This window comes from Eptesicus fuscus, chromosome 24, assembly GCF_027574615.1.
Source record: "Eptesicus fuscus isolate TK198812 chromosome 24, DD_ASM_mEF_20220401, whole genome shotgun sequence".
NCBI lineage: Eukaryota > Metazoa > Chordata > Mammalia > Chiroptera > Vespertilionidae > Eptesicus > Eptesicus fuscus.
This window is the reverse complement of record NC_072496.1, coordinates 7,000,890-7,023,340: the sequence shown is the minus strand read 5'-3', so window position 1 is coordinate 7,023,340 and position 22,451 is coordinate 7,000,890. Positions and strand designations below refer to the sequence as shown.

At 58.6% G+C, this 22,451-nt stretch overlaps 1 protein-coding gene across 1 annotated transcript in view; it reads right to left on the bottom strand.

Annotated features, from left to right (window-relative positions):
• Positions 1 to 8,996: 8,996 nt before the first annotated feature.
• Positions 8,997 to 22,451, bottom strand: part of SUSD4 (sushi domain containing 4) — a 29,336-nt gene continuing 15,881 nt past the window's right edge. The window contains exons 6-9 of the mRNA XM_054713162.1: positions 12,684 to 12,875; positions 11,168 to 11,312; positions 9,111 to 9,227; positions 8,997 to 9,021 (exon numbers count right to left, since the gene is read on the bottom strand). Coding sequence (XP_054569137.1) covers positions 8,997 to 9,021; positions 9,111 to 9,227; positions 11,168 to 11,312; positions 12,684 to 12,875 — 479 coding nt within the window. The remainder of the gene's footprint in view (positions 9,022 to 9,110; positions 9,228 to 11,167; positions 11,313 to 12,683; positions 12,876 to 22,451) is intronic.

Here is a 22,451-nt window from a genome sequence, read left to right as displayed (position 1 = left end):
CCCACCCTGTTCTGTCTTCTCTGCCCAGAGCAAAGTCCAGCACATGTTTGCTGAGTGAATGTTTGTTAGGGAGCGGGGTGGGTGGGTGGGTAGTTGGAGAGGCAATAGCTATCACTCCTGACAGCAGGCAGGAGAGAGGTAGAAGAAGAAGGAAATCAATGAAAACGTATTTTAAAAATAAAATCTATATATATAAAAGCCTAAGTGACCATTATAACCAGACGACCCGCCTGTAGCTATGACGTGCACTGACCACCAGGGGGCAGATGCTCAACACAGCAGGCCCGGTGGTCAGTGCGCTCCCACAGCCAACCTCCCACAGCCAGCCAACCTCCTGTGGTCCCTCTCCCCGGCCGGCCCCTATCGGGACTGGGCGAGACGGCCCCGATCGGCCCCCGATCGCCGGCCAGGCCGAGGGACTCCACCTGTGCACGAATTCGTGCACCAGGCCTCTAGTAAATAAAGTAAAATGCTTGGGGAGTGCAACCCTGCGGATACCTTGACTTTGGACCCCAGAACTTCTGGAGAGTCCATTTCTGTTGCTTTAAACCACCCAGTTTTTGGTAACTTGTTACTGCAGCTCTAGAAATGGAATACAGCGGGAACAGCCGAGATAAGATAAAAATAAGAGATTTTAAACAACAGTAATAAATAAAATAAAATGTGGACCGCACGGCCTGGTTGTGGGGTTCTCTCCGTGAGGTGGTGGAGTTAGGCGATTCCGAAATGACCCCGCGTTTCCTATAGTTTTAAATTTTTCTAACCACAAAGAATTTATAAGTTTCATGCTGTTGCAGAGAAAATAGAAGTAGGATTTATGCTTCGCCATTTATGTAGCCAATTTCATAGATATTAGGTCGTTCTATCATGTACCTGAAAGGTACACATTACTGTTTCCCTCTAAGAACTTGCCGAGTGTGGACAGAAATGACTTAAGTGTGGATAAAGACTATTTACTGAGAACCAAGACCAAACATTTCACTAAGTGGAAAAACGCCGAAGTCGTTTCTATTAAATCCGGGGCAAGATAAAGCGCGGCTGTCTCCACTGTCGATCAACATGGCTTCGGAGCTTTAACTAAGGGAGTAAGCCAGGAGGATGAATTGAGCGGAGTAAGTGCCGGGAAAGAAAGGAAAATATCTTTACTTACAGATTATCGGGAGTGCACCTCGATAACCTAATCGATTTTAATGAAACCATATTAAAATTAGTAAGAGAACTGAGTAAGCTAGGTGGGTAAACAGAAAGTTTTGATTTATGATGGCAATAAACATTTGGGAAGGGAAATGGGAAAACATGGCCCATTCATAGTAGCAACAAACTGTAAGATTTCTAAGGATGTGTTTAGCAAGAAAAGAATTTTGACTGGACCAAGCCCTCCCCAATGAGACGCCGTTACCCCAAAACAGGAGAAGAGCACCCCCTATTTCCGTGCTTCGTTATCACCTGCACCCCGCCCCCCCATGCCACCACTGCCTGGTGGCTTGTGTCCCTTCGGCTGTGTCCAGTCCCTGCACTTTGAGTGATGGGGCCCAATCGCCTTCACACAGACAACAGACGGGGGTGTCAGGCCTGGGAGCGAGCTGAAAGGGGTAGGAGGACGGGGAGCGGGAAAGGTGGCCACATTCCGAGGGGGGAGGGGGACCGGAAGCCGGGAGTGTCCCAGGCCGGTACCTGCAAGGCCGGTTCTGCAAGCGGCAGGAGGTGCCCACCAGGAGCGGAAGCAGCCGCTGCTGGCTGGCACTCAGGCTGCCAGGCACCCGTCCAGCCTGGCTGGCTCCCGGGGCGGCTCGGTGCCCGGCCCAGCCAGGCTGGAGGGGGCAGAGGCTGTGGAGTTGCTTTGTCACCCGAGGGCCCTGAGCCCAGAGCCAGACCAAGCTCCGCAGCTGCTGAGGAGCAGGGGGATTGGGGTTCAGGAGCAGCCGTGTCTGGTTGTCCAAGCGAGCCTGCAGGCAGCGTCCTGTGACCGCGTCCCACACGCCCACCGTGTTCCTTGGGCTTTGGGCCAGGACTGAGGGCTGATGGGGACACTGAACTACACTGTGCCGGACCCTCCCCACCCACCTTCCTCCCCTGTCAGTGTGCACATGTGCATACACACACACACACACACACACACACATGCATGCACACGCACACATATATACATGCTATGCGTACACATACACACATATGCCCGCACACATGCATGCATGCACACACTCGCTCGCACACGCCTAACCCAGGCTCGGAGGGTTCTTGGCTGTTCTGAGCTGTCGGCACCATCGTCCCACTGACCCCATCACGCAGGCCAGGTGGGCGCCGTCAGCGTCCTCGCCTTACAGGTGGAGGAGGCAAGGCGCCCACGGCGGTGAGCTTGCCCGACGTTGCTTCACAAAATCCAGTGGGCAGAACGCTGGATTTTTCTCTCACTCGCTCGCTCACTCACTTCTCCACCTCACCCCGGCTTCTCATTCTCCCAAGGGAGCACTGGCCTCCTGAGTACACACCCCCTGCCCCCAGACCCCCAAACCCTCCCTTCCAGCCCCCAGACTCTGGCCCGAGTCCCTCTCCAGTTCCATCTCCCTCCCCTTCTGCCCACCCTCCCCTCCCCTGGGCCTGCTCTTCATCTGGAGCCTCAGAGCCCCGAAGTACAGAATAGCCGTCCATTTCCCAATCCCCCCAGCTCTCCTGCACCCCGAAACCCCACGCCCCCTGCTCTCAGCTCGGCCGAGGGCGCCTCCCAGGCCCAGGCCCGGTCCTGTGCTCCGTGGCTCCCAGTTTGAAGCTGCCTGACCACCAGGCCTCACTTCCCGCGAGAGCACACAGCAGGCGCTTAATAACTGCTTACTGACTGCAACGGGGTCTGTAAATAAACCTTATAGGATCCAAGCGGAACATATCCGTCTCCTTATCCCCTTAGGCTCCACCCCGACCCCCTCGCCCCCAAACTCTACACGCATCTGCTGGCATTTGGTGTCTACATCCACGGGCCTTGAGGAGCAGGGATGGGGTCCCCGCTGGCTCTGAACACGTGGGGGAGGCTCCTACTCAGGTATTGGGGCCACTCCCACTGCCTCGGGGTCCCCAGGGCCTGGTTCTGCCCAGCGTGGAGGCGGGCATGCTGCCTGCCACGGCAGTTACACCTAATGGCTTTAACGCCCCACGCCCTGCGTTAGGTTTTATGATTTAACGATCGGATGCCGCCGTGCGCAGCGCTGCCCGCACCCCAGCCCACCGCCCTGAGCAGTGGCTGCTCTCCCGGGCCCCGTTCTGCCAGACCAGGCACCTTTACCGTCCTCTTTATCGCCTCGGAAACGCACGGGCATTAACTTTCATGCCTTAAATCTAAACTAGGCGATAAAACCGGGGAGGCAGGTGAGTGCTCACCTCCAGGGCCGCCCGTGGGGCGACCTGAGTCCTTCGGGGTCCCTGGGACAGGCTGAGGCTGGCTGCCCGCCCTGAGCAGAGCCTCTGTGGCATTCCCAGAGGCCGAGCGGGGAGGAGGGCAGAGGCCCAGGCCAAGGAGGGACCCTGTCCCTCTGCCCGGACCCTTAGCCAGGACAGGGCTCCTGGGAAGGGGGTCCAGGGGGCCAGGCAGAGCACACTGTAGTCCATCCCCCTGGGGCAGCCCCAAGCGAGCCTGCCCGTAGCCTGTCGGGGGGTGGCAGGGGCAAAGGCAGGTCAGAGTGCCTGGGGACCCAGGTCCTAGTGAATCAGCCACCCACACGCTCCCTCACACTCACCACAAGGAGACGGGCGGCCACTTACCAAGTGCCTGCTGCGCGCGGTGACTCACATCGCTGTCCTCCTCGCCCCAGCCCGGGGGAGGGCAGAGGGGACTTCGCTGCAGTGTCTGCAGGAGGAGACGGAGGCCCGGGGAGGACAATTACCCATCCCAGACACACCCGTGAGCGGTGCAGGCAGCTCTGAAGCCAGGTGTCGCCCATTGCAAAGCCCAGGCCCACCCGAGCTATTTCGCTGCCTCTGTGGGGAATACACAGGGGCCCGGGGCAGACGGGGGGCTGCCCAGCACCACGCGGCGTCGGGGGAGGGAGCATCCGGGCCAGCAGGCGTGGCCCATGAGCCTTTGCGTTTGGCGCCCACTGGCCTGGCCCGCTGTGTGGCCAGGGGCACAGTCCCTCTGCAGGAACGGGCGGCAGGCTGCCGGGTGTCAGCTGCCGGGACGGCTGCAATCAGGTTGGAATGGCTCTGAAGATCTCACACCAGCAAACCGCAGCCTTCAGTGTAAAAACATGGAATCTGAACACGTGGCCGGTGTGGCTCCGTGGATAGAGCGTCGGCCTGCGGACTGAAGGGTCCCGGGTTCGATTCTGGTCAAGGGCACGTACCTCGGTTGCAGGCTCCTCCCCGACCCAGGCCCTGGTCGGCACTCGTGCAGGAGGCAACCCATCGATGTGTTTCTCTCACATCGATGTTTCTCTGTCTTTCCCTCGCTCTTCCACTCGCTCTAAAAATCAATGGGAAGCCCCAGCCGGTTTGGCTCCGTGGATAGAGCGTCGGCCTGCGGACTGAAGGGTCCCGAGTTCAATTCTGGTCAAGGGCACATGCCCAGGTTGCAGGCTCGATCCCCAGTGTGGGGTGTGCAGGAAGCAACCGATCAATCAATGATTCTCTCTCATCATTGATGTTTCTATCTCCCTCTCCCTTCCTCTCTGAAATCAATTTAAAAAATAAAATCCATGGGAAAATATCCTCGGGTGAGGATTAAAAATAGTAAATAAATAAAAATAAATAAAAACATGGAAGCAAAGTGCGAAGATGCGCTGGGACTTCGGTGCTTGTGACGGAGCACGCAGCCAGAAACGGCCACTCTGTGCTTCCTTAAATACCGACTTCTGTGAGCACCTCGGGGGGGCCCAGGGACAGACACCCGAGGTCCTCCCTGCAGGCTCTGCCCTCCGCCGACCTCTGACCTCCGTCCCGAGGGTGCCTCCCTCCCCGAGCAGGGAGCCCTGTGGTCAGGGCCGGCTCCCTCCACCCGGCACCTCTGGGCACAGTTCACAGGGTGGCCCGTGTGATCTCATACCCACTGGCCCCTGAGGCTGTTGGAGAAAGATCGGCTCCGTTCATACCCCGAGGGCCTCCGGGACGTTGAAATGAAGAGAGAGTCCGAGTCCAGGCCTGCTTGGGGCGCCAGGAGGATTCTTTCCTGCCACCTGAGCCCACCGTGATGAAAAATACCCCCCCCCCCCGAAACAGCATGGGTGGGTGAGATGCTGTTGCGGCCACAAACTCAAGGGACCGAGCGGAGGACCCCGGTGACTGGGGAGACACCGTCTGATGGGGCCACTGAACCCACATTTCCTTCCTACCAGCCTCCATTCTTAGAACAACGTTGACACGAATACCCGGGCGCGTGTGGCACTGCGGTACCTGTCCCCTCAGGTGCGGGGCTAGACAGGCATCCGCGACATACTCGGCTCGCAGGTGAGGGCCTGCGTGCCTACTTTGGGGTGCAGAACCGTTTCTGGAAGGAGGTGAGGCCAGGCCCGGAGCCAGCCTCCCCAAGTCTCCCCGCCCCCCCCCCGACACCCCCACCCTGTGTGCCAGGAAAGGAGGCACTTACCTGTGGCCTCTGAGACAGACATGCCCCCCATTTAGGGAGCCTGGGAGGGAGGGCAGCTGTTGGCATGGAGAAGAGCGGAGACCGGGCCCAACAGGGATGCCTGGAAGGCTGCCTGGAGGAGGCGGCCCCAGGTGCGCCCTGGATGCCCCACTCCCATCCAGCCCCCACGTCCCCTCTCTCTCCGAGGGGGCCAAGGGGCATTGAAGCACAAACACTTACAAAAGCCATCCCTTCTACGGGCTTGTCGTACCAAGTTGTGCCCGTGGCAGGTGAGGCCGTCAGCGGACAGAGACGTGATGACTAAACACGCGACCCACCTGCCCGGCACGCCCACCCCCCAGGGCACCGGGCCAGGCCTCGGGTTCTAGTCCGCCGCTTCATCTCCATCACCCACGCTGGCGGTCCCGCCCTGCCCACCCGGCTCCCCTCCACCACAAACATCACGCTTCATACGGGCATTTCCTTTTTAATTTTTAACCCGTCTGTGTCCAGAAAAGAAACAGGACTTGATCACGCTCGCCGCTCTCACGGCTCCGTCAGCACAGCGACGTGATGGGTCCGCGTTTTGTCGGTATTTGTCTAAAATCCGGAGGAGGAGAGACAGCAACTCCACGGAGCGTCGTGGATTTGAAGAGACACCTCACGGCTCGGGGAACTTTCTGTATCCATCATTTTCGTAGGCACCACAGCCAGGGGGCGCCGGCGGGGAGCCCTGGGGGGTAGGAGGGCAGGGTGGGCAGCCAGAGGCCCAGAGGGGCAGAGGGCAGAGCCGTCTTTGGCCTGGGAGGCCTGCCCGCGGACTTTGCAGGACAAAAATAGAAGGAGAAAAAGTACGTAAATCCAACCTCATCTTTTATTGGGAGGAGGGATGTGTTGACAGAAACAATTTCTGTTCGGGAAAATAAAGTATGGCTGAGTTTGGGAGTGAGGGCCGCACTCGGAGCAGCTGGCCAGAGAGGGCTCGTGACGCAAACCGAGGGCCCACAGAATCTTTCTAAGACGCCGCCACAGAGCCCCGCCGCCGTGGGACGTGTCGGGACACCTTCGGACCGTCAGTAGAGTCCCAGGATGTATCCCACGCCACGGGCCCAGGTGCTCGGCCGTGCACACGCCTAACCGACGCGACTTCGCCCCAGGACAGCACGCAGGACACGGGCTCCCCTTTTTGAAGAAGCTTCCAGAAAGCAGAGCCTGCCCGCGCCTCTCCTCTCCTTCCTCGCTGGGTCGGCCACGTCCCGCTTTGGTCTGGCTGAGCAGAAACCGCCAGATCCGGGAAGATGGTCCGAGAGCCGTCGGGGAACCGTCCCGCCGGGCGCCTCCAGGGGGCGCGCTGCTGCTCTGCCCGCAGCCCCACCCAGACTTCCCGCCGAGGCCCACCCAGCCCCACGGGGGATCCGGGGACAGTTGGAAGCGGAGGTGGAAGCGGATTTACGCAATGCGACATGCTTTCGGCGGGCGCAGGTGGCACGCGTGACGTACGTCGGCGGGACGCGGGATCCGGTGGCCCGTGTGTGGACCGCGTCCTGTTCCCCAGCACGCGACCCCTTCCTCCGGGCCCGCACGGGGGTGCCCCCCGTCCCTTGGTTTCCCCGTGGTCTGGGTAAACCCGCAGGCCCCAGGTAAAAGGTCAGCCACCGCCGTGTGTCCGTGTCCCACACCCACTGCCGAGTCCGTGACGTATGACGTGAATCACTGTCTCCGTGAAGACAGATTAGAACACGGCCCCACCCCCACGCTCGGTCCTTCTGCGGCCTCCCTCCACGGGACCGGGTTCCGTTCCCAACGGGGCAGCAGAAGCACGGGGGAGGGGGGGTCTCCTTCCAGGCTAGGCGTCTTCTTCCATGAGCGGGATCTCTGTGGGAGGAGATGGTGGTTACTCACTGCACCCCCAGCCCCACTCCGAGCCTCCAGGACAAGCTGCATGAGACGATCTGCAAGTCCCCACCCCGAGGAGGAGAAGGAAAGGCTAACTTCCACAGATCCGGCAACAATCAAAAACCCAACTCCTGCCCAGGACCAAACCAGAGAGGGTCGGACCTGCATCACCACCATTTGTCCACCATCCAGAACTGAAATATCAGTGCTGACATGTACACATAAGGAACTGTTTGACATTGAAATTGGGGCTCAAAAGAACTGTTGGCCCAGAAAGAAACTCACTACAGACTGATTCATTTGCCTCTCAGCATAACTATTATTGCTCGTCTCACTTTCGGTTCTTATATTTCTAGTAACACATGATCTCACTCACCTAGGGGAAATGATGAACAACATAGACTGATGAACAAGAACAGAACCAGAAACAAGGAGGCATAGATCAGACTGTCGGGCCTCAGAGGGAAGGTAGGGGAGGGTGGGGGGAGGGGGGAGAGATCAACTAAAGGACTTGTGTGCACGCATATGAGCCTAACCAGTGGTCACGGACAACAGGGGGGTGGGGGCATGCGTGGGGAGGGGTTTGGGATGGGAATGGGGGGATGAGGACAAATATGTGATACCATAATCAATAAAGAAATTAATTAATAAATAAAAATAAAATAAAAAATTCCATTTAAAAAACAAAACAAAACAAAAGCCCAACTCCTCCGTATCACAGCGACTTGCTGGGAGGTCTCAGACGCAGCTCGTAAAAAGGAAAATGTTAGATGTGAGCCACGCGCCCTGACACTCATTCCAAGAGGCGACCATTCCGGGCACAGAGAGGCGGCAGGAACGGCAGAAAAGGATCCCGGGGGGACCCAGGAGACCCCTGTGACTGCCGCTTCCTGTGGCTGGAACTGCTGTCTCGTTTGCAAAGCGGTGCCCCCTCCCCTGGGACACGGGCCTACGTCGTCTGACACACGTTCCTGCTTTACCGCGAGCCGCAGCCCGCCTGCCATGCGACACGCAGACACACGCATCCTGCCCCGCGGCGCCCGTCGGGGTCTCCCCTCCTGGCACGGGTGGGGGCTGCCTCCCCCAGGCCCCGCTCTCCGAAGTCCTGCCTAGTGAAGGGATCGAGGAGGCCAGCATCCGGGGTCAGAAAGATGCTCTGGAAACCAAGGGCCGGCCCCTGGAGCCTTTCTGCTCTGGACGGTGGCTCGGTGCCCGGTGAGCCTCCTGAAATGTCCATTTGGGCTCATCCCGTGTGAGGTGAGGGTCCCTCCTCTCCTGACGGGCCCTGCCCGCGGCCTCCGCACGCAGGGAGAGCGAGCAGCCCGACCCGGCCGTGTGCGGCTCGAAGATGCTGGGAGCTGGTGCGGCCGTGTGTGCCGGGCCCGGGGGCCAACACTTACCGTCTGCGATGTCGATGCCCGGGCTGGTGGATGCCACCTCCCCCGCCGCGCTGGCAGCCGTGTCGGGGTCGTCGGAAGCGGGGCGGGTGCCCCCGTGGCACGTGGGGGACGGGTACAGACTCGGGAGCAGCTCGGAAGCGCCCGAGACGCCGTCACAGGGGTCTGACGCCCCGGGGCCTGCGTCCGTGTCCCCGGAGCCGGGGTAGGCCGGGGGGCTCTGGTCCTCCACGGGCAAGGGGCAGGCCCGGCCCCCAGGGGCCAGGTACCCGGGGCCTAAGGCACTCAAGCCGCCGCTCACGGCCTCGTCGTAGGACGGGAGCATCACGGGCACGCCGTCCACCACCACGAAGTCCGGGTCGCTGCTGGAACTCCGGGGGGGCCCCCTGTGCAAGGCAAAGCGGTTCCGACACGTCAGGGTGACACGCCACCCCGGGGAGGAAGCCACAGCGCCCCCCGCTGCAGCCGGGGTCCTCAGGGCCGTGATGGGAGCAGAGATTTCTTTTTTAAAAAATATATATATATATTTGCCGAAACCGGTTTGGCTCAGTGGATAGAGCATCGGCCTGCGGACTGAGGGGTCCCAGGTTCGATTCCGGTCAAGGGCATGTACATTGGTTGCGGGCACATCCCCGGTGGGGGCTATGCAGGAGGCAGCTGGTCGATGTTTCTCTCTCATCGATGTTTCTAGCTCTCTATCCCTCTCCCTTCCTCTCTGTAAAAAATCAATAAAATATATTTTAAAAAAATATATAAAATATATATATATATATATTTGTATTGATCTCAGAGAGGAAGGGAGAGGTAGAGAGAAAGAAACATCAATGATGAGAGAGAATCATGGATCGGCTGCCTCCTGCACCCCCCACCCTGGGGATGGAGCCCGCCACCCGGGCATGTGCCCTGACCGGGAATCGAACCGTGACCTCCTGGTTCATAGGTCGACGCTCAACCACTGAGCCACGCCGGCCGGGCTGAGGTTTCTTCTCACCATCTTGTGCCCTCCCGCCTGTCCCCTCCGCCCTCCCCTCACGCTTCCTTCCTCCCTCTGGGACCGCTCTGTGCCTGGCCTTGTGGCCTTAACCTCCTGGCAGGGGACCAGGTGGCCCGTTCCCGCCGAGCATCCGTGCGAGAGTCTCTGTGGTGTCGCTCAGGAAGGCTGCTGGGAACAGAACAGGTAAGAGAATAGGGGCTGCCCTGGCCGGTGTGGCTCAGTGGATAGAGCGCCGGCCAGTGGACTGCAGGGTCCCGGGTTCGATCCCGGTGAAGGGCACGTATCTTGCTTGTGGGCTCCATCCCCGGCCCTGGTCGGGGCAAGCGGGGGAGGCAGGCAATGAATGCGTCTCTCTCACATCGATGTTTCTCTCTCTCTCTGTCTCTCCTCCTCCCTTCCACTCTCTCTAAAAATCAATGGGAAACTATCCTCTGATAAGGAACAACAACAACAAAAATGAGTGGCCTTTTCCGATGCCCAGGGTCCCCGAAGGAGAAGACGGACACGGGGACAGATGAGTCCTCGGGGACAGGCCGCCGTGTCTGCCCGTGAGCCCTGGCGAGTGTCCTGGGACGGTTGGCGCCCTGCCCTCCTTCGAAGGGGCACAACCCACCCCTTCGCTTTCCACGCGGCTTCTTCCCGACAGCGGCCTGCGGGCAGCGGGCCAGGAGGCACTTCTCGGACCCAGAGGGGGGTGCTGGTGGCACCGGAAGGCGCCGGGCCAGGCCCCTCTGGGAGGAGTGTGACCGTGTCCTCTGTGGGGATGGCGGCGGCGGGAGGATGAAGACACCAACCCAAGCTCATTGGTGAGTGGGGAGGTTGGGGGGGGGCAGAGCCTATTAGAGGCAGATTCCCACGGGCCCTGCCCTGACCCCAACCAGAACCCTTTCCCGAGACTTCCCATCACACACTGTTTTTGGACCGCTGTTGGGTCACACAGCTTTGACCTTGTCTCCTAATCAGCTCCGCATTCCTTATCCTCGCATGGACCGCCCGCTGCAGGGACCTCACTCCAGGCCGCGTGCGGGGAGGCGGCAGGGGCATGGCCCGCGTGCAGCCCCGAGTCTGCGCTCCCCTCTCTCACCCCAAGTGCCCCCCGAGGACCGAGGACCGAGTCCAGGGAGGAAGGGAGACATGGGCTCCCGGGGGGGGGGGGGGGGGAGGGGGAAATGAGGTCTGTCTCCGGCTTGGTGCCCTGACCTCCAGGCCCCCCAAAACGTCGCAGGGAAAGTGTTTCGCTCTCCCCGTGTCCTCCCTGAGGACCTCCCCTCTGCACGCGCTGCCCGCCCAGCTCACCCTCCTCTCCCGGCTGCCCGAGGGGGCGGCACTGACCTGGGGGGGAAGTGGGCCTTGAACTTGGTCTGGAACATCCTGGCCAGGATGACGAGCAGCAGCACCAGCAGCACGCTGGTCGCCGTGAACGCCACGATCTTCCACGTGGTCAGGAGGGTCTCGTGGGTGTTGGGCCACGTTTGCTCTGCGGGCGGGGGGGGGGGGGGGGAGAGAGAGAGAGAGAGAGAGAACGAGCCTGGTCCGTGGTCTCGGGACCCCACAGCGCTAACCCCGTCCCCAGCGGGCCTCTGCCAGGTTGGAGGGCGACCTGCAGGCGCCCATTCCAGACCGGGTGAGAGCCTGCTTCTGGGGCAGAGAATGAGGGGGCCCCTCCCCTGGGGAAGTCATGTCCAGGAGCAGGGAAGGGGCGCTGAGCTAACGCCTTTGTGAGGGTCTGGAATGGACTGGGGGGTGGGGGTGGGGGTGGGGGTGTGAGAAAGAACAGGAAGCTGGAAGGGCCGTGGGAGGCACGGCCGTCACATGCTCCAGGTAAGGGCAGGCAAGGGCCGACCCCCAAAACAGAGTCCTGTCCCTTGGCCACAAGCCCCGCCCCCCCAACCCCCTGGTCTCCTACACTTGCCCTGTGTGGCTGCTGGTTCCTCCTCCCTCCTCTCATCTTTGTTTGTTTGTTTGTTAATCCTCACCCGGGGACATTTCCCCAGTGGTTTTTAGAGACAGTGGAAGGGAGAGGGAGAAGACACAGGAAAAGAAACATCGACGTGAGAGAGACACATCCATTGGGTGCCTCCCGCCACCCCCCAATCCAGGGCCAGGGATGGAGCCTGCAACGGAGATGCACGCCCTTGGCCGGAATCGAACCCAGGACCCTTCAGTCTGAAGCTCTAACCACTGAGCCAAACTGGCCAGGGCCTCCCTCCTCTCGTCTTGCTCAGCAGCCTCCCGTAGGCCTCCCTGCACTGCTCCTCCGGCTGGTTCCCAGGACCCCGGGGGGGGGGGGGCGGGCCTCTGGGTGCCCGTGTTAACCGGAGCTTCCCTCACTCGCTGTGTCCAGGGGGAAGGTGTGCAGCATCCCCACTGCTCAGGGCAGGTGGCCAGGGGCGCACCAGGGAAACCCCAGGGCGGGCGGGATGCGGGGAGGATGGGAGGGAAGGAGACGGTGGGCGGGTGTCGCCGGTGCTCGGGTCTCTGTACCCCGGAACCCCGAGGCCCGTGGTTTGCTGGTAACTTGTTATTAACTAGGCCAGTGGTCGGCAAACTCATTCGTCCACAGAGCCAGATATCAACAGCACAACGACTGACATTTCTTGGGAGAGCCACATTTTTTCAACTTAAGCTTCTTCTAGCGCCACTTCTTCAACATAGACTCGCCCAGGCCCGTGGCATTTTGTGGACGAGCCACACTCAAGGGGCCAACGAGCCGCACGTGGCTCGCGAGCCGTGGTTTGCAGACCACTGGACTAGGAAGTACTTAAGTGTGTACGCGGCTGATGTCTAAGTGTGAGCAGGTCTAACCCACAATGTGGTTTCCGTGGGCCGTGGGGCCGGGGCGGCTCACCTGACTTGATGCAGTAGACCTGGTAGGCGGGGAACCACTCCCCGTACTGGCAGGTGATGTACTTGTAGTCACTGGTGAGGCTGTAGCCGGGGTCGCAGTAGAACTCCACCACGGTCCCGTGGCTGTAGCGATCGCAAGGCCGCGGGTGGCAGACGAAGTCGCCGTGGCTCACCATGGGGGGCAGCGGGCAGACTTGGGCAGTGGGGAGGAATAAGGGTGTGAGTACCAGGCGCTCCCCGCGTGGCGAGCCCTCCGGACGCGGCGGGGCCGGGCGACCGCAGCCCCGAGAGGCGCGCGTCCGCGACGGTCCCTTCCGAGCGCCCGCTGCCGTCCCGCGGTCTCATAAAGCACACGGTCAAAGGGAGGTTCGCGTGACATGGCGAGGAGCGTATAGCATGACGCTCTGTATACTGCTTCACGGATAGTATGACGCTACTCTAGTCATGATGCATGCTGCCATGTGCCAGGCCACCTAGTAAGTGAGACTCAGATATTTATGGGCAAAATACTCACCGAAGGAACAGCGATCCCAAACCCATGCCTGTGGCGAGGCTCGTAACTGGGACCATCCAAATTCCCTAGCCCCGTGGTCGGCAAACGGCGGCTCGCGAGCCACAGGCGGCTCTTTGGCCCCTTGAGTGTGGCTCTTCCACAAAATACCACGGCCCGGGCGAGTCTATGTTGAAGAAGTAGCGTTAGAAGAAGCTTAAGTTTAAAAAATGTGGCTCTCCAAAGAAATTTCAATCGTTGTGCTGTTGATATGTGGCTCTGTGGACTAATGAGTTTGCCGACCACTGTGCCTAACCCAATTCCCAAAGGCCCTGGCAAGTTTGCAAGGATTCTGGTGGCTCTGGGAGGGGGCCCGGCCACAGCCTCCCCCTCGAAGGCGACCTGGCCGGTGGGCAGTGAGCAGCCGGGCCGGCAGGGAGCTCGGTTCCGCCTCCAGCCCTCTGAGTGACGTCACGGAGGCCACGTCCCTGATTTCCGCCTCGATTCTCCCCTTCTGTCAAATGGAAGCTTATTCTACCCTCGACGACGTCTTACGGTTTTTCTGACCCCAACGTCCTACGATTTTAGGGAGAGGGAAAAAGTGGTTTTCCGTTGCCTCTCTCTTGAGCCCACACGCTGGGTTGCAAGGTAAGAACGGGTCCACCATCACCACCACCCCCGCTCCCCACCCCCCCCGCCCTCCACCGTGTCCAAAAGGTGGTGTCAGTGGAATTCGTGCTTCCTCTCGCGCCACGAGGGGCTCGCCGTCCTGGGCCACGGCCCCGTGCTCCAGGAGACAAGCCAAGCCCCACCTCCACCCAGGCCAGCTCCAAGCCACTAAGCACGCTGACCCAAAACGTACATAGACGGCCCTGGCTGGTGTGGCTCAGTGGATAGAGCGACGGCCTGCGGACTGAAGGGTCCCCGGGTTCGATTCCAGTCAAGGGCACATGCCCGGGTTGCAGGCTCGATCCCCAGTAGGGGGTGTGCAGGAGGCAGTTGTTCACTGATTCTCTCTCATCGTTGATGTTTCTCTCTCTCCCTCTCCCTTCCTCTCTGAAATCAATAAAAATATATATATATATTTTTTATTTATTTTAATATATTTTATTGATTTTTTTTTTACAGAGCGGAAGAGAGAGGGATAGACAGTTAGAAACATCGATCAGCTGCCTCCTGCACACCCCCTACTGGGGATGTGCCCGCAACCAAGGTACATGCCCTTGACCGGAATCGAACCTGGGACCCTTGAGTCCGCAGGCCGACGCTTTATCCACTGAGCCAAACCGGTTTCGGCAAAATATATATATTTTTAAAAACAAATATATAATACACAGAAAGAGAAATGATCGTGAACACAGGCGTCATGGTAACAGGTTCGAGGGGGGAAAGGAAGGACATGCAACCCCAAGAAGGACAAGGAAAGGTGTGGATGAGCATTTTCCCTGCCTTTCGCTCCCCGTGTCTAATTACTTGGGGAAGAAGACAGGGAGTTTGGGGAGTCGTTTATTCTGGCAAATTCTTCTGGCTGCCCAGGCACAGACAAGTGGGGGTGGGCTGGAAGCTGAGGAGGGCGGACCCCCCCCAAAACCACCCTGTGGAACACTCTCAAGCAACTCCCCTCCTGAAAAAGGCCCCGGGAGTGGCTACGGGATTCATCGCCTCCCGTGTTGCCCTCGGTTGCAAGAGCTTTTACTGCCGTGAAATACGAGTTCGTGAACTTCCCAGAGAGGAGAGGAGGGCATAGCTGCTGCCTGGAGCAGGCCTGGAGAAGATATTCTAGAGCAGGGGTCCTCCAACGTTTTAAACAGGGGGCCAGTTCCCTGTCCCTCAGACCGTTGGAGGGCCGGACTATAGTTTTAAAAAAAACTAGGAACAAATTCCTATGCACACTGCACCTATCTTATTTTGAAGTAAAAAAACAAAACGGCAAAAACACCCGCGTGTGGCCCGCGGGGCCGTAGTTTGAGGACGCCTGGTCTAGAGTTTAAGGCCGAAAGCGGAGATTTTCCCCGTTTCCACAGTCATCTATTTTCTGAGCATCATGAAGGCACCCTCTGGGTGGCTCAAGCCACTGGCCGCTTAGCTCCGCACCCTTCAGCGGCCTGAAATTTATTTTATTTATTTATTTTTATTATTATTATTTTAATCCTCACCCGAGGATATTTTTTCCATTGATTTGTAGAGAGAATAGAAGAGAGAGGGAAGTACTGATGTGAGAGAAACACATGGACTGGTTGCCTCCTGCATGAGCCCCAACCAGGGCCCGGGCTGGGGAGGAGCCTGCAACCGAGGTACGTGCCCTTGACCGGAATCGAACCTGGGACCCTTCGGTCCTCGGGCTGACGCTCTATCCACTGAGCCACACCGGCCAGGGCTTGGCCTGACATTGAAATGTCACAAAACAAAGACCCCGGCTTGCAGGTCTGTGGGTTTTCACTATGAGGCGGCTGCCAGGCACAGGGAGGCCCGGCGAGTGCGAAGCAGGAGCGCCGTGGGAGAAGGCTCTCCGCTGGCCGGAGGGGGGGCATTCGGACGCACCCAGAATGCTGAGCCCCGGGGACGCTGCGTGTGGGATTCCTGCTGCGGACCGGGGGCTCTCGCTGCAAAACACGCGCAATTCCTACCGGCCCATCGGACAAAGGGCTCCCACCGTCCGCAGCACACGGGGGTTTTCGGTCTTCGGATGTATTCACCGACTCATGAGTCAACCCATCCCTAAGCCTGGCCCCCAAGAGACGGTTCCGTGAAGACATGAGGGCTGGCACCCGGGCCCAGACCCACTGTGCCCGCCCCCCCGGGGCTGATGGAGGCCCCCCAACAGGCTGTCTGCTCAGTGACAGCCCAGGGGTGAAGGGCTGGGAGCAGCCAGCTGGAGTCTGGGGGATCCCTTCTCTGAACGTGAGTGTGTGGTGGGGGAAGGGGGGTGTCCTCATTTCTTGATTTGGTGGGAGAAGCCATTCCAGAATTCTGCCACCTTCGCTCCCTTTGGAGGGAAGAAGAATCCCCTCTCTTCTTCCTCCGGTGTCCGTGTACGTCTCTGCATTTGAACGAGGTAAAAACACACTCCTAGGAGACCAGAGAGCTGGAGGGCTGAGGGTCACGCGTTTCCAACGAGGCTAAAGGCAGGCGAGGTGCTAAGGCCCCTGGACGGGGGCCACAGGGGGAGAAGGGGGTGGAGTTCAGGGCCCTCCTCCAGGTCAGGGCTCCTAAGATCCAAGGGAAAAGGATAACAGGGAAGAAATAGCAGGGAAGCCGGAAAACTTGGTTCCACTCAAGAAACAGGAGCAAGGCCTCGTGGCTTCGTTAGCACAGGAAGATCAGCGTCTCTAGATTCAACCTAGAAAACATATACGGGCGCTGCTTGATGCCAAGGCAGAGTCTGCTCCCGATGACAAGAGCGATGTGTGAGCGAGAAGATGGAGAAGCCACAGTGGCAATTACTTCTTGTAAAAGAAAGAGAGAGAGAGAGAGAGAGAGAGAGAGAGAGAGAGAGAGAGAGAAAGAGGCATGGTGGCCCCTGCGACACGCCGGTGACACGCAGGCAGTCATGTCCCTGTAATCGCCGTGCTGTGATGTATGATGGGTACACGGGAAGGAATGACAATAATTTACCATTGCGAGTGAACAATACATCAACGAGATTGCCTGCTACGCGCATTTCCCTCTAATAAAATAAAATTAAAAAACCTGCTGGGGTCCCGGGCAAGGTGGTTAGCACACAAACAGTGTCACCCCGAGGAACCTCAGGAAACAAAATGTTTGCAGGAGACGGAGCAGAGGGCGTCGCGCTAACGTACGGGCCCCGATGGCCGAGCAGGTTTTCTAGTTTGCAGAACGACCCCGCGTCCTTCAAGACACTCAGGGCTTCCCTGGCTCATGTCCCCGACGTGGCAGGGCGAGTGCCGGAGATTGCTCCCTTCCCGGGCCCGAGAACACGCGTGCCTGCAAAGGGGAAGGAAGATCCCTTTCGTTTTGGAGACTATGATGAACCAACAATCCCTTAAGACGTTGACGCACGTACTCGGAATTCCAAATGAGGGTTCTAAATGGGCTGTCTGCTCGCTGGCTTGAAGGCTGGGAGTCGGAAGAGATGGGGCGGGGGCGAGGGAGTCTGCGACCCGGCAAATCATTTCATTTCTCTGGTCTCAAGTTCCTAAGGAGGCAGAACCGGATGAATGATCTTCATACGTGACAATGGCAAGTCTTTCTGCAGATAAACCCGCAGTGGGAACACGGTATGGAGCACAGAGCCCCTGGGGGTGGGCAGCTGGAACAGAGCTACCTCGGGCCTCTTTGCTTCCGAGGGAACTCCTGGGCCTCAGGGCCTGGGGGGAGACGGGGTCGGGGGTACGGGCAGGAGTCCAAGGCCACCTGCCAAGGGTTACCTGGCCTGGTATACACCTCTTCCCTCAGGCTGAGGAGAGGAGAGAAGGGTGGAGGCTCGGGCAAGCAGACTAAGCTCCCCGACCAGCCCCTTCCCATGAAGAGAGGCCCACTGCCATGCTGGGTAAGGGAGAGAGGGGGCATTCGTTTTGCTTGTCTTCACTTCCTGCTGATTTCCTTTCACGTCGAATCCAGCTGCTGATAGGATCACGGGCGAGTGGACAGGGAGCTTGACAAGCCCAGGAGAGGAGGAGAACATGGCCCTGGCCAGGTGGTCCACTGGCTGGTGGGAGGCTCTGGCGGGTGGGGGTGACCAGTTGGCCACTGCTATTATCACTTCGGGTGAGGGGAGCAGGACTTGAATTCCTGATAGCAACGGCCCTGGGCACTTAGTACACCTCTGGTCATCACCACAGCCCTACCTGGGAGGGAGGGAGGGAAGGAGGGAGGGAGGGAGGGAAATTCCAACTGTCAGCCATCATACACAGCGCAGCTTGGGCCAAATCATTGAGGGTGTCCTTCTCCCTCCTCCCAACCCTCTGACATGGGTCCAGGGTCCACTAAGGAGTCGCCATGGGCAGCCGGGCAGACTCAGAACTAGGGCAGTGCCGCTGGGGAGTCGAGTCAGGGCTGCTCTGGACTCTGTGACTCACTCCGAGGCCACGTCCTGGGGCCTGGTCCCCATCGGTGCAGAGGGCACAGGAATACCTGGAGCTGTTGGGGGGCTAAATAAATAAATAACAAGTGAAGGGCCCTCAAAAACGCCCGTTCCGCTCCCTGGACACTGTCAGTGGCCTCCAGGGGAGAGATTCCCCGGGCACCCCCAGCCTCTGCCGTGCCTCCCAGAGCCAGCCGAGGGCAGGGCGGCCTCTCGGGACAGTGCGTCCCGTTCACAGCAGAGCCGAAGGACATGGCCGCCTGGGAGATGCTCCGGGGACCACCTCCCCCAGCTCCTCCCCGGCCACCCGAGGAGATGAGGCCCCTGGCCAGCGAGCAGCAGAGCGAGGCTGGGCCCCCGGCTCCCGGCAGGCACTCCGGGCCCTGGACGTGCCCAGGAGAGCAGCGTGGGGAGCAGGTGAGGGCTCAGGAGGCACGAGGCTGGGCCACTTGTAAGCAGGTGACCTTGGGAAGGAAGGAAGCTCTCTGAGCCTCAGTTTCCTCATCTGCCGGGTGGCACCTCTCATTTCTCACGACGCTCGTAGGCTGAGCGATCCTGGGTCGCGGGTACCTCCACGGTGCCCAGCACCGAGTAGGCCTCCAAACGCTGTCCATGCCAGCTGTCATGAAGCTCGTTTCCACATCACGGGGTGTCTCACCTTCTCCCCACTGGACTGCAACCTCTTCAGAGTGAGGGGTCACGTCCTCTCCTCTCTCTGTGGCTCCCCAACTCGCTGCTGCTCTGAGCCCGGCAGGTGCTCCCTAAACACCATGTCACCGTGACCGGAGTTCTCAGCACTCACACACGGGGACGCGCCCACAGTCATTGTCAAGGTTGCTTTTCAAAAAAGATTCCTTGGATTCAGAGTGTGTGTGTGTGTGTGTGTGTGTGTGTGTGTGATAGAGACAGACAGCCTCAGAAATGGAGACTGGAAAGCGTTAAGATAAGAGATGAGGCAAAGCACACGGACGCGCAGGGAGGCTGACCAGCCACGGGACCACGCAGTTCCTTCCAGGCGCCCGGATGGACACTCATGTATGTGTAAATGGCATGACCTGCCCTGTGCCTCAAGCCTTTGTGGTTTCGGGGGCTCTGCCCCCACCACACAGCCGTGGGAAAACACGCGTGCGTCCGGATCGCCCACCCCGATAACATGGGGGCAACAGCCCGGACCTCGAAATACCAGCTGCTCCACACCTTTGCCGAAGCTGCCAGAGCTTCACCTTCCAGAGGAGAGACTCCTTCGTGAAGCCCTCACAGTTAACGGCAGTTACTACCGCTCAGCATTTCCCCTCATCACCTGGGGTGCGTCTGAGAGCCGTGGTTGGCAAACGGCGGCTCGCGAGCCACAGGCGGCTCTTGGGCCCCTGGAGTGTGGCTCTTCCACAAAACACCACGGCCTGGGCGAGTCTGTGTTGAAGAAGTGGCGTTCGAAGGAGTTTAAGTTTAAAAAATGTGGCTCTCCCAAGAAATGTCAATCGTTGTCCTGTTGGTATGTGGCTCTGTGGACGAATGAGTTTGCCGACCACTGTCTTACTTAGACAGACACAGCTACAAGTATGCAAGCAACACCAAACAGCGTCTGAACTACCAAAACAGTGTCACGACGTATATGCATCAAAGCCTGGAACTTTATACCCAATGTCACCCCAATACATTTTTTTTAAAAAAAGCCTGGATACTTTCTTCACACCATCATGCCCAGTGGCTCACTTACTACTGATGACTTTGAACACGATTTTAGGGCTAGAGTCACGATGGACACTTGATTGACCACCTACTACGTGCCAAACACTTCACCAAATGTGCTGCATCCGTCCCCACCGGGTCCTCACAGTCCCGAGAGGTAAGGACGGTCGCCTCCCCCTTTTATGGCTGAGGACACGGAGGCTGATGGAAGCTCAGCGGCTTTCCCGTCTCGGATGACCGACTGGGAGACCCAGGACTTGAACCCGACCGGTGGGCTGTCAACCCACACGCTTAATCAATACACCGCATTGCCTCCGCCATCAGCCTGGCGACCCCACCTCCCGGCTCCCAGTGGGTCAGCGGAGGAGGTGGAGGCGGGGGAGGTGCAGCGGCAGGTGCACTGACAGCTGATGGACGGATGGATTCGCGGTGAGAGGAGGATGAAAAGCTCAAGGAGAAAGGCCTCCGTGCACAGCTGTCCACACCGGTCACCCTCGGGGTCAGAACACGCTCCGATAGCTCAAGCCCCCGGCAGCATCCTGACCCCGCAGCACCGTGCAGCAATTCCCCCCGGTGCCGACAGGAGAAATCAGATGATGTGCCAAGAAAGGCAGAGACACGAGGGGCGCCGGCGTGGGGGATACAGGAAAGGGTGGGGGTCTCTCTGCAGAGTTCACCCTTGTTGAATACCCTAAGTCCGTGGTCGGCAAACGGCGGCTCGCGAGCCACATGCGGCTCTTTGGCCCCTTGAGTGTGGCTCTTCCACAAAACACCACGGCCTGGGCGAGTCTGTGTTGAAGAAGTGGCGTTAGAAGGAGTTTAAGTTTAAAAAACGAGGCTCTCCAAAGAAATTTCCATCGTTGTGCTGTGGATAGTTGGCTCTGTGGACGAATGAGTTTGCCGACCACTGGCCTAAGACACTATCAGACCCTGGAGGCACCGCCTTTTCAAAAGGTGACACGTAATTCAAGTCAGTTTAAAGAGATACCAACGCCGAGGTGCACCTGGATACGTTTTTCCGTGAAGCCTTATTTCTTATTAACCCGTTGCTTGATTGAACCCAGTTTCTATCAAGTCTTATTTAAAAAAAAAAATTTATGGATTGTATAGAGAGAGGAAGGGAGAGGGAGAGAGAGAGAAACATCAATGTGAGAGAGAAACATAGATCTGCTGCCTCCTGCACGCCCCCTACTGGGGATTGAGCCCACAACCCGGGCAGGTGCCTTTAGACCGGCATCGAACCCGGGACCCTTTGGTGTCTATAGTCAGTGGAGCATTTAAAGGTCTCACAAATGGATTCCATCAGGTAACTTAAAGGGACATATACGGAAAATAAAGATGTAAAGATTATTTAAACAAACAAAAGGCATGAAGTGACTCTCCTGGCACGGGCAGCTGCCCCCTTGCGTGTCCGCATCCGCCCTGGGCCGCAGCCCGGCCGGCAGAAGCAAAGGGATGGGTGTGAACTCGATTCCACTCAGAGGACAGTCCCCGCTCCCGCTCGGGCCCTCAGCTCGCTGTCCTCCGGAGCTCGGTTTAGCTCTGCGCCTGCTCCCGTCGCCTTCTGAGGCTCCGTAACAACGGCGTTCAAAGCCCCAACGCGAAGCTCATCCGACGGCTTGAGAGGCATTTAAACCAAATTTGAGGAGAGTTTAAAGGCGGCATTTCAAACTGCTGTCATCGCAACAGCCATCCCTTTCACCGACCCCGATGATCGGAGCAGGGGAACCTCCAGGAACCAGAAGCCCCTTTCATCGGTGGCCCCCGCCCACCTGGGCGGGCCGGCGGCGGTGGCATCCAGACGGCAGAAAAGCTGTTCCCATGGAAACAGAGGGGCCGCCCTTCTCCCTCTGGACCAGAGTTGGCAGATTTCGCAAAGAAAAACACAGGCCACTCGGTAATGCTGGAATTCCAGATCAACAAAGAGTAACTGTTGACCACAGTTAAGTCCCATGCAAAATTTAGAACATCCTGTATAATAAAGATGTAATATGCAAATGGTCGTTACGCCGTGAAGCGTAATGACCGACCGCGTAATGACCGGATCACGGATCAGCAGGAGGGTGGGGCAGCGAGCTACAAGCGGGTGGCAGAGAGCTACAGGAGGGGGCAGGGCAGCAAGCTATGGGGGGGTTGGGGGGGGAGTTACAGGAGGGCGGGGCAGCGGCTACTGGCGAGCTACTGGTGCACGAATTCGTGCACAGGGCTACTAGTGTTCAAATAAAAAATCATGTGTTGTCCATCTGCAATTCAGATTTAACTGGCAGCCTGTATTTTATCGGACATTTCTACTGTAGCTTCTGATCCCCTGGGGCTGCGGTCGGCAAACTGTGGCTCTCGAGCCACATGCGGCTCTTTGGTCCCCTTGAGTGTGGCTCTTCCACAAAATACCACGGCCCTGGGCGAGTCTATTTTGAAGAAGTGGCGTTAGAAGAAGTTTAAGTTTAAAAAATGTGGCTCTCCAAAGAAATTTCAATCTGTTGTACTGTTGATATTTGGCTCTGTTGACGAATGAGTTTGCCGACCACTGCCCTGGGGGATTTGGG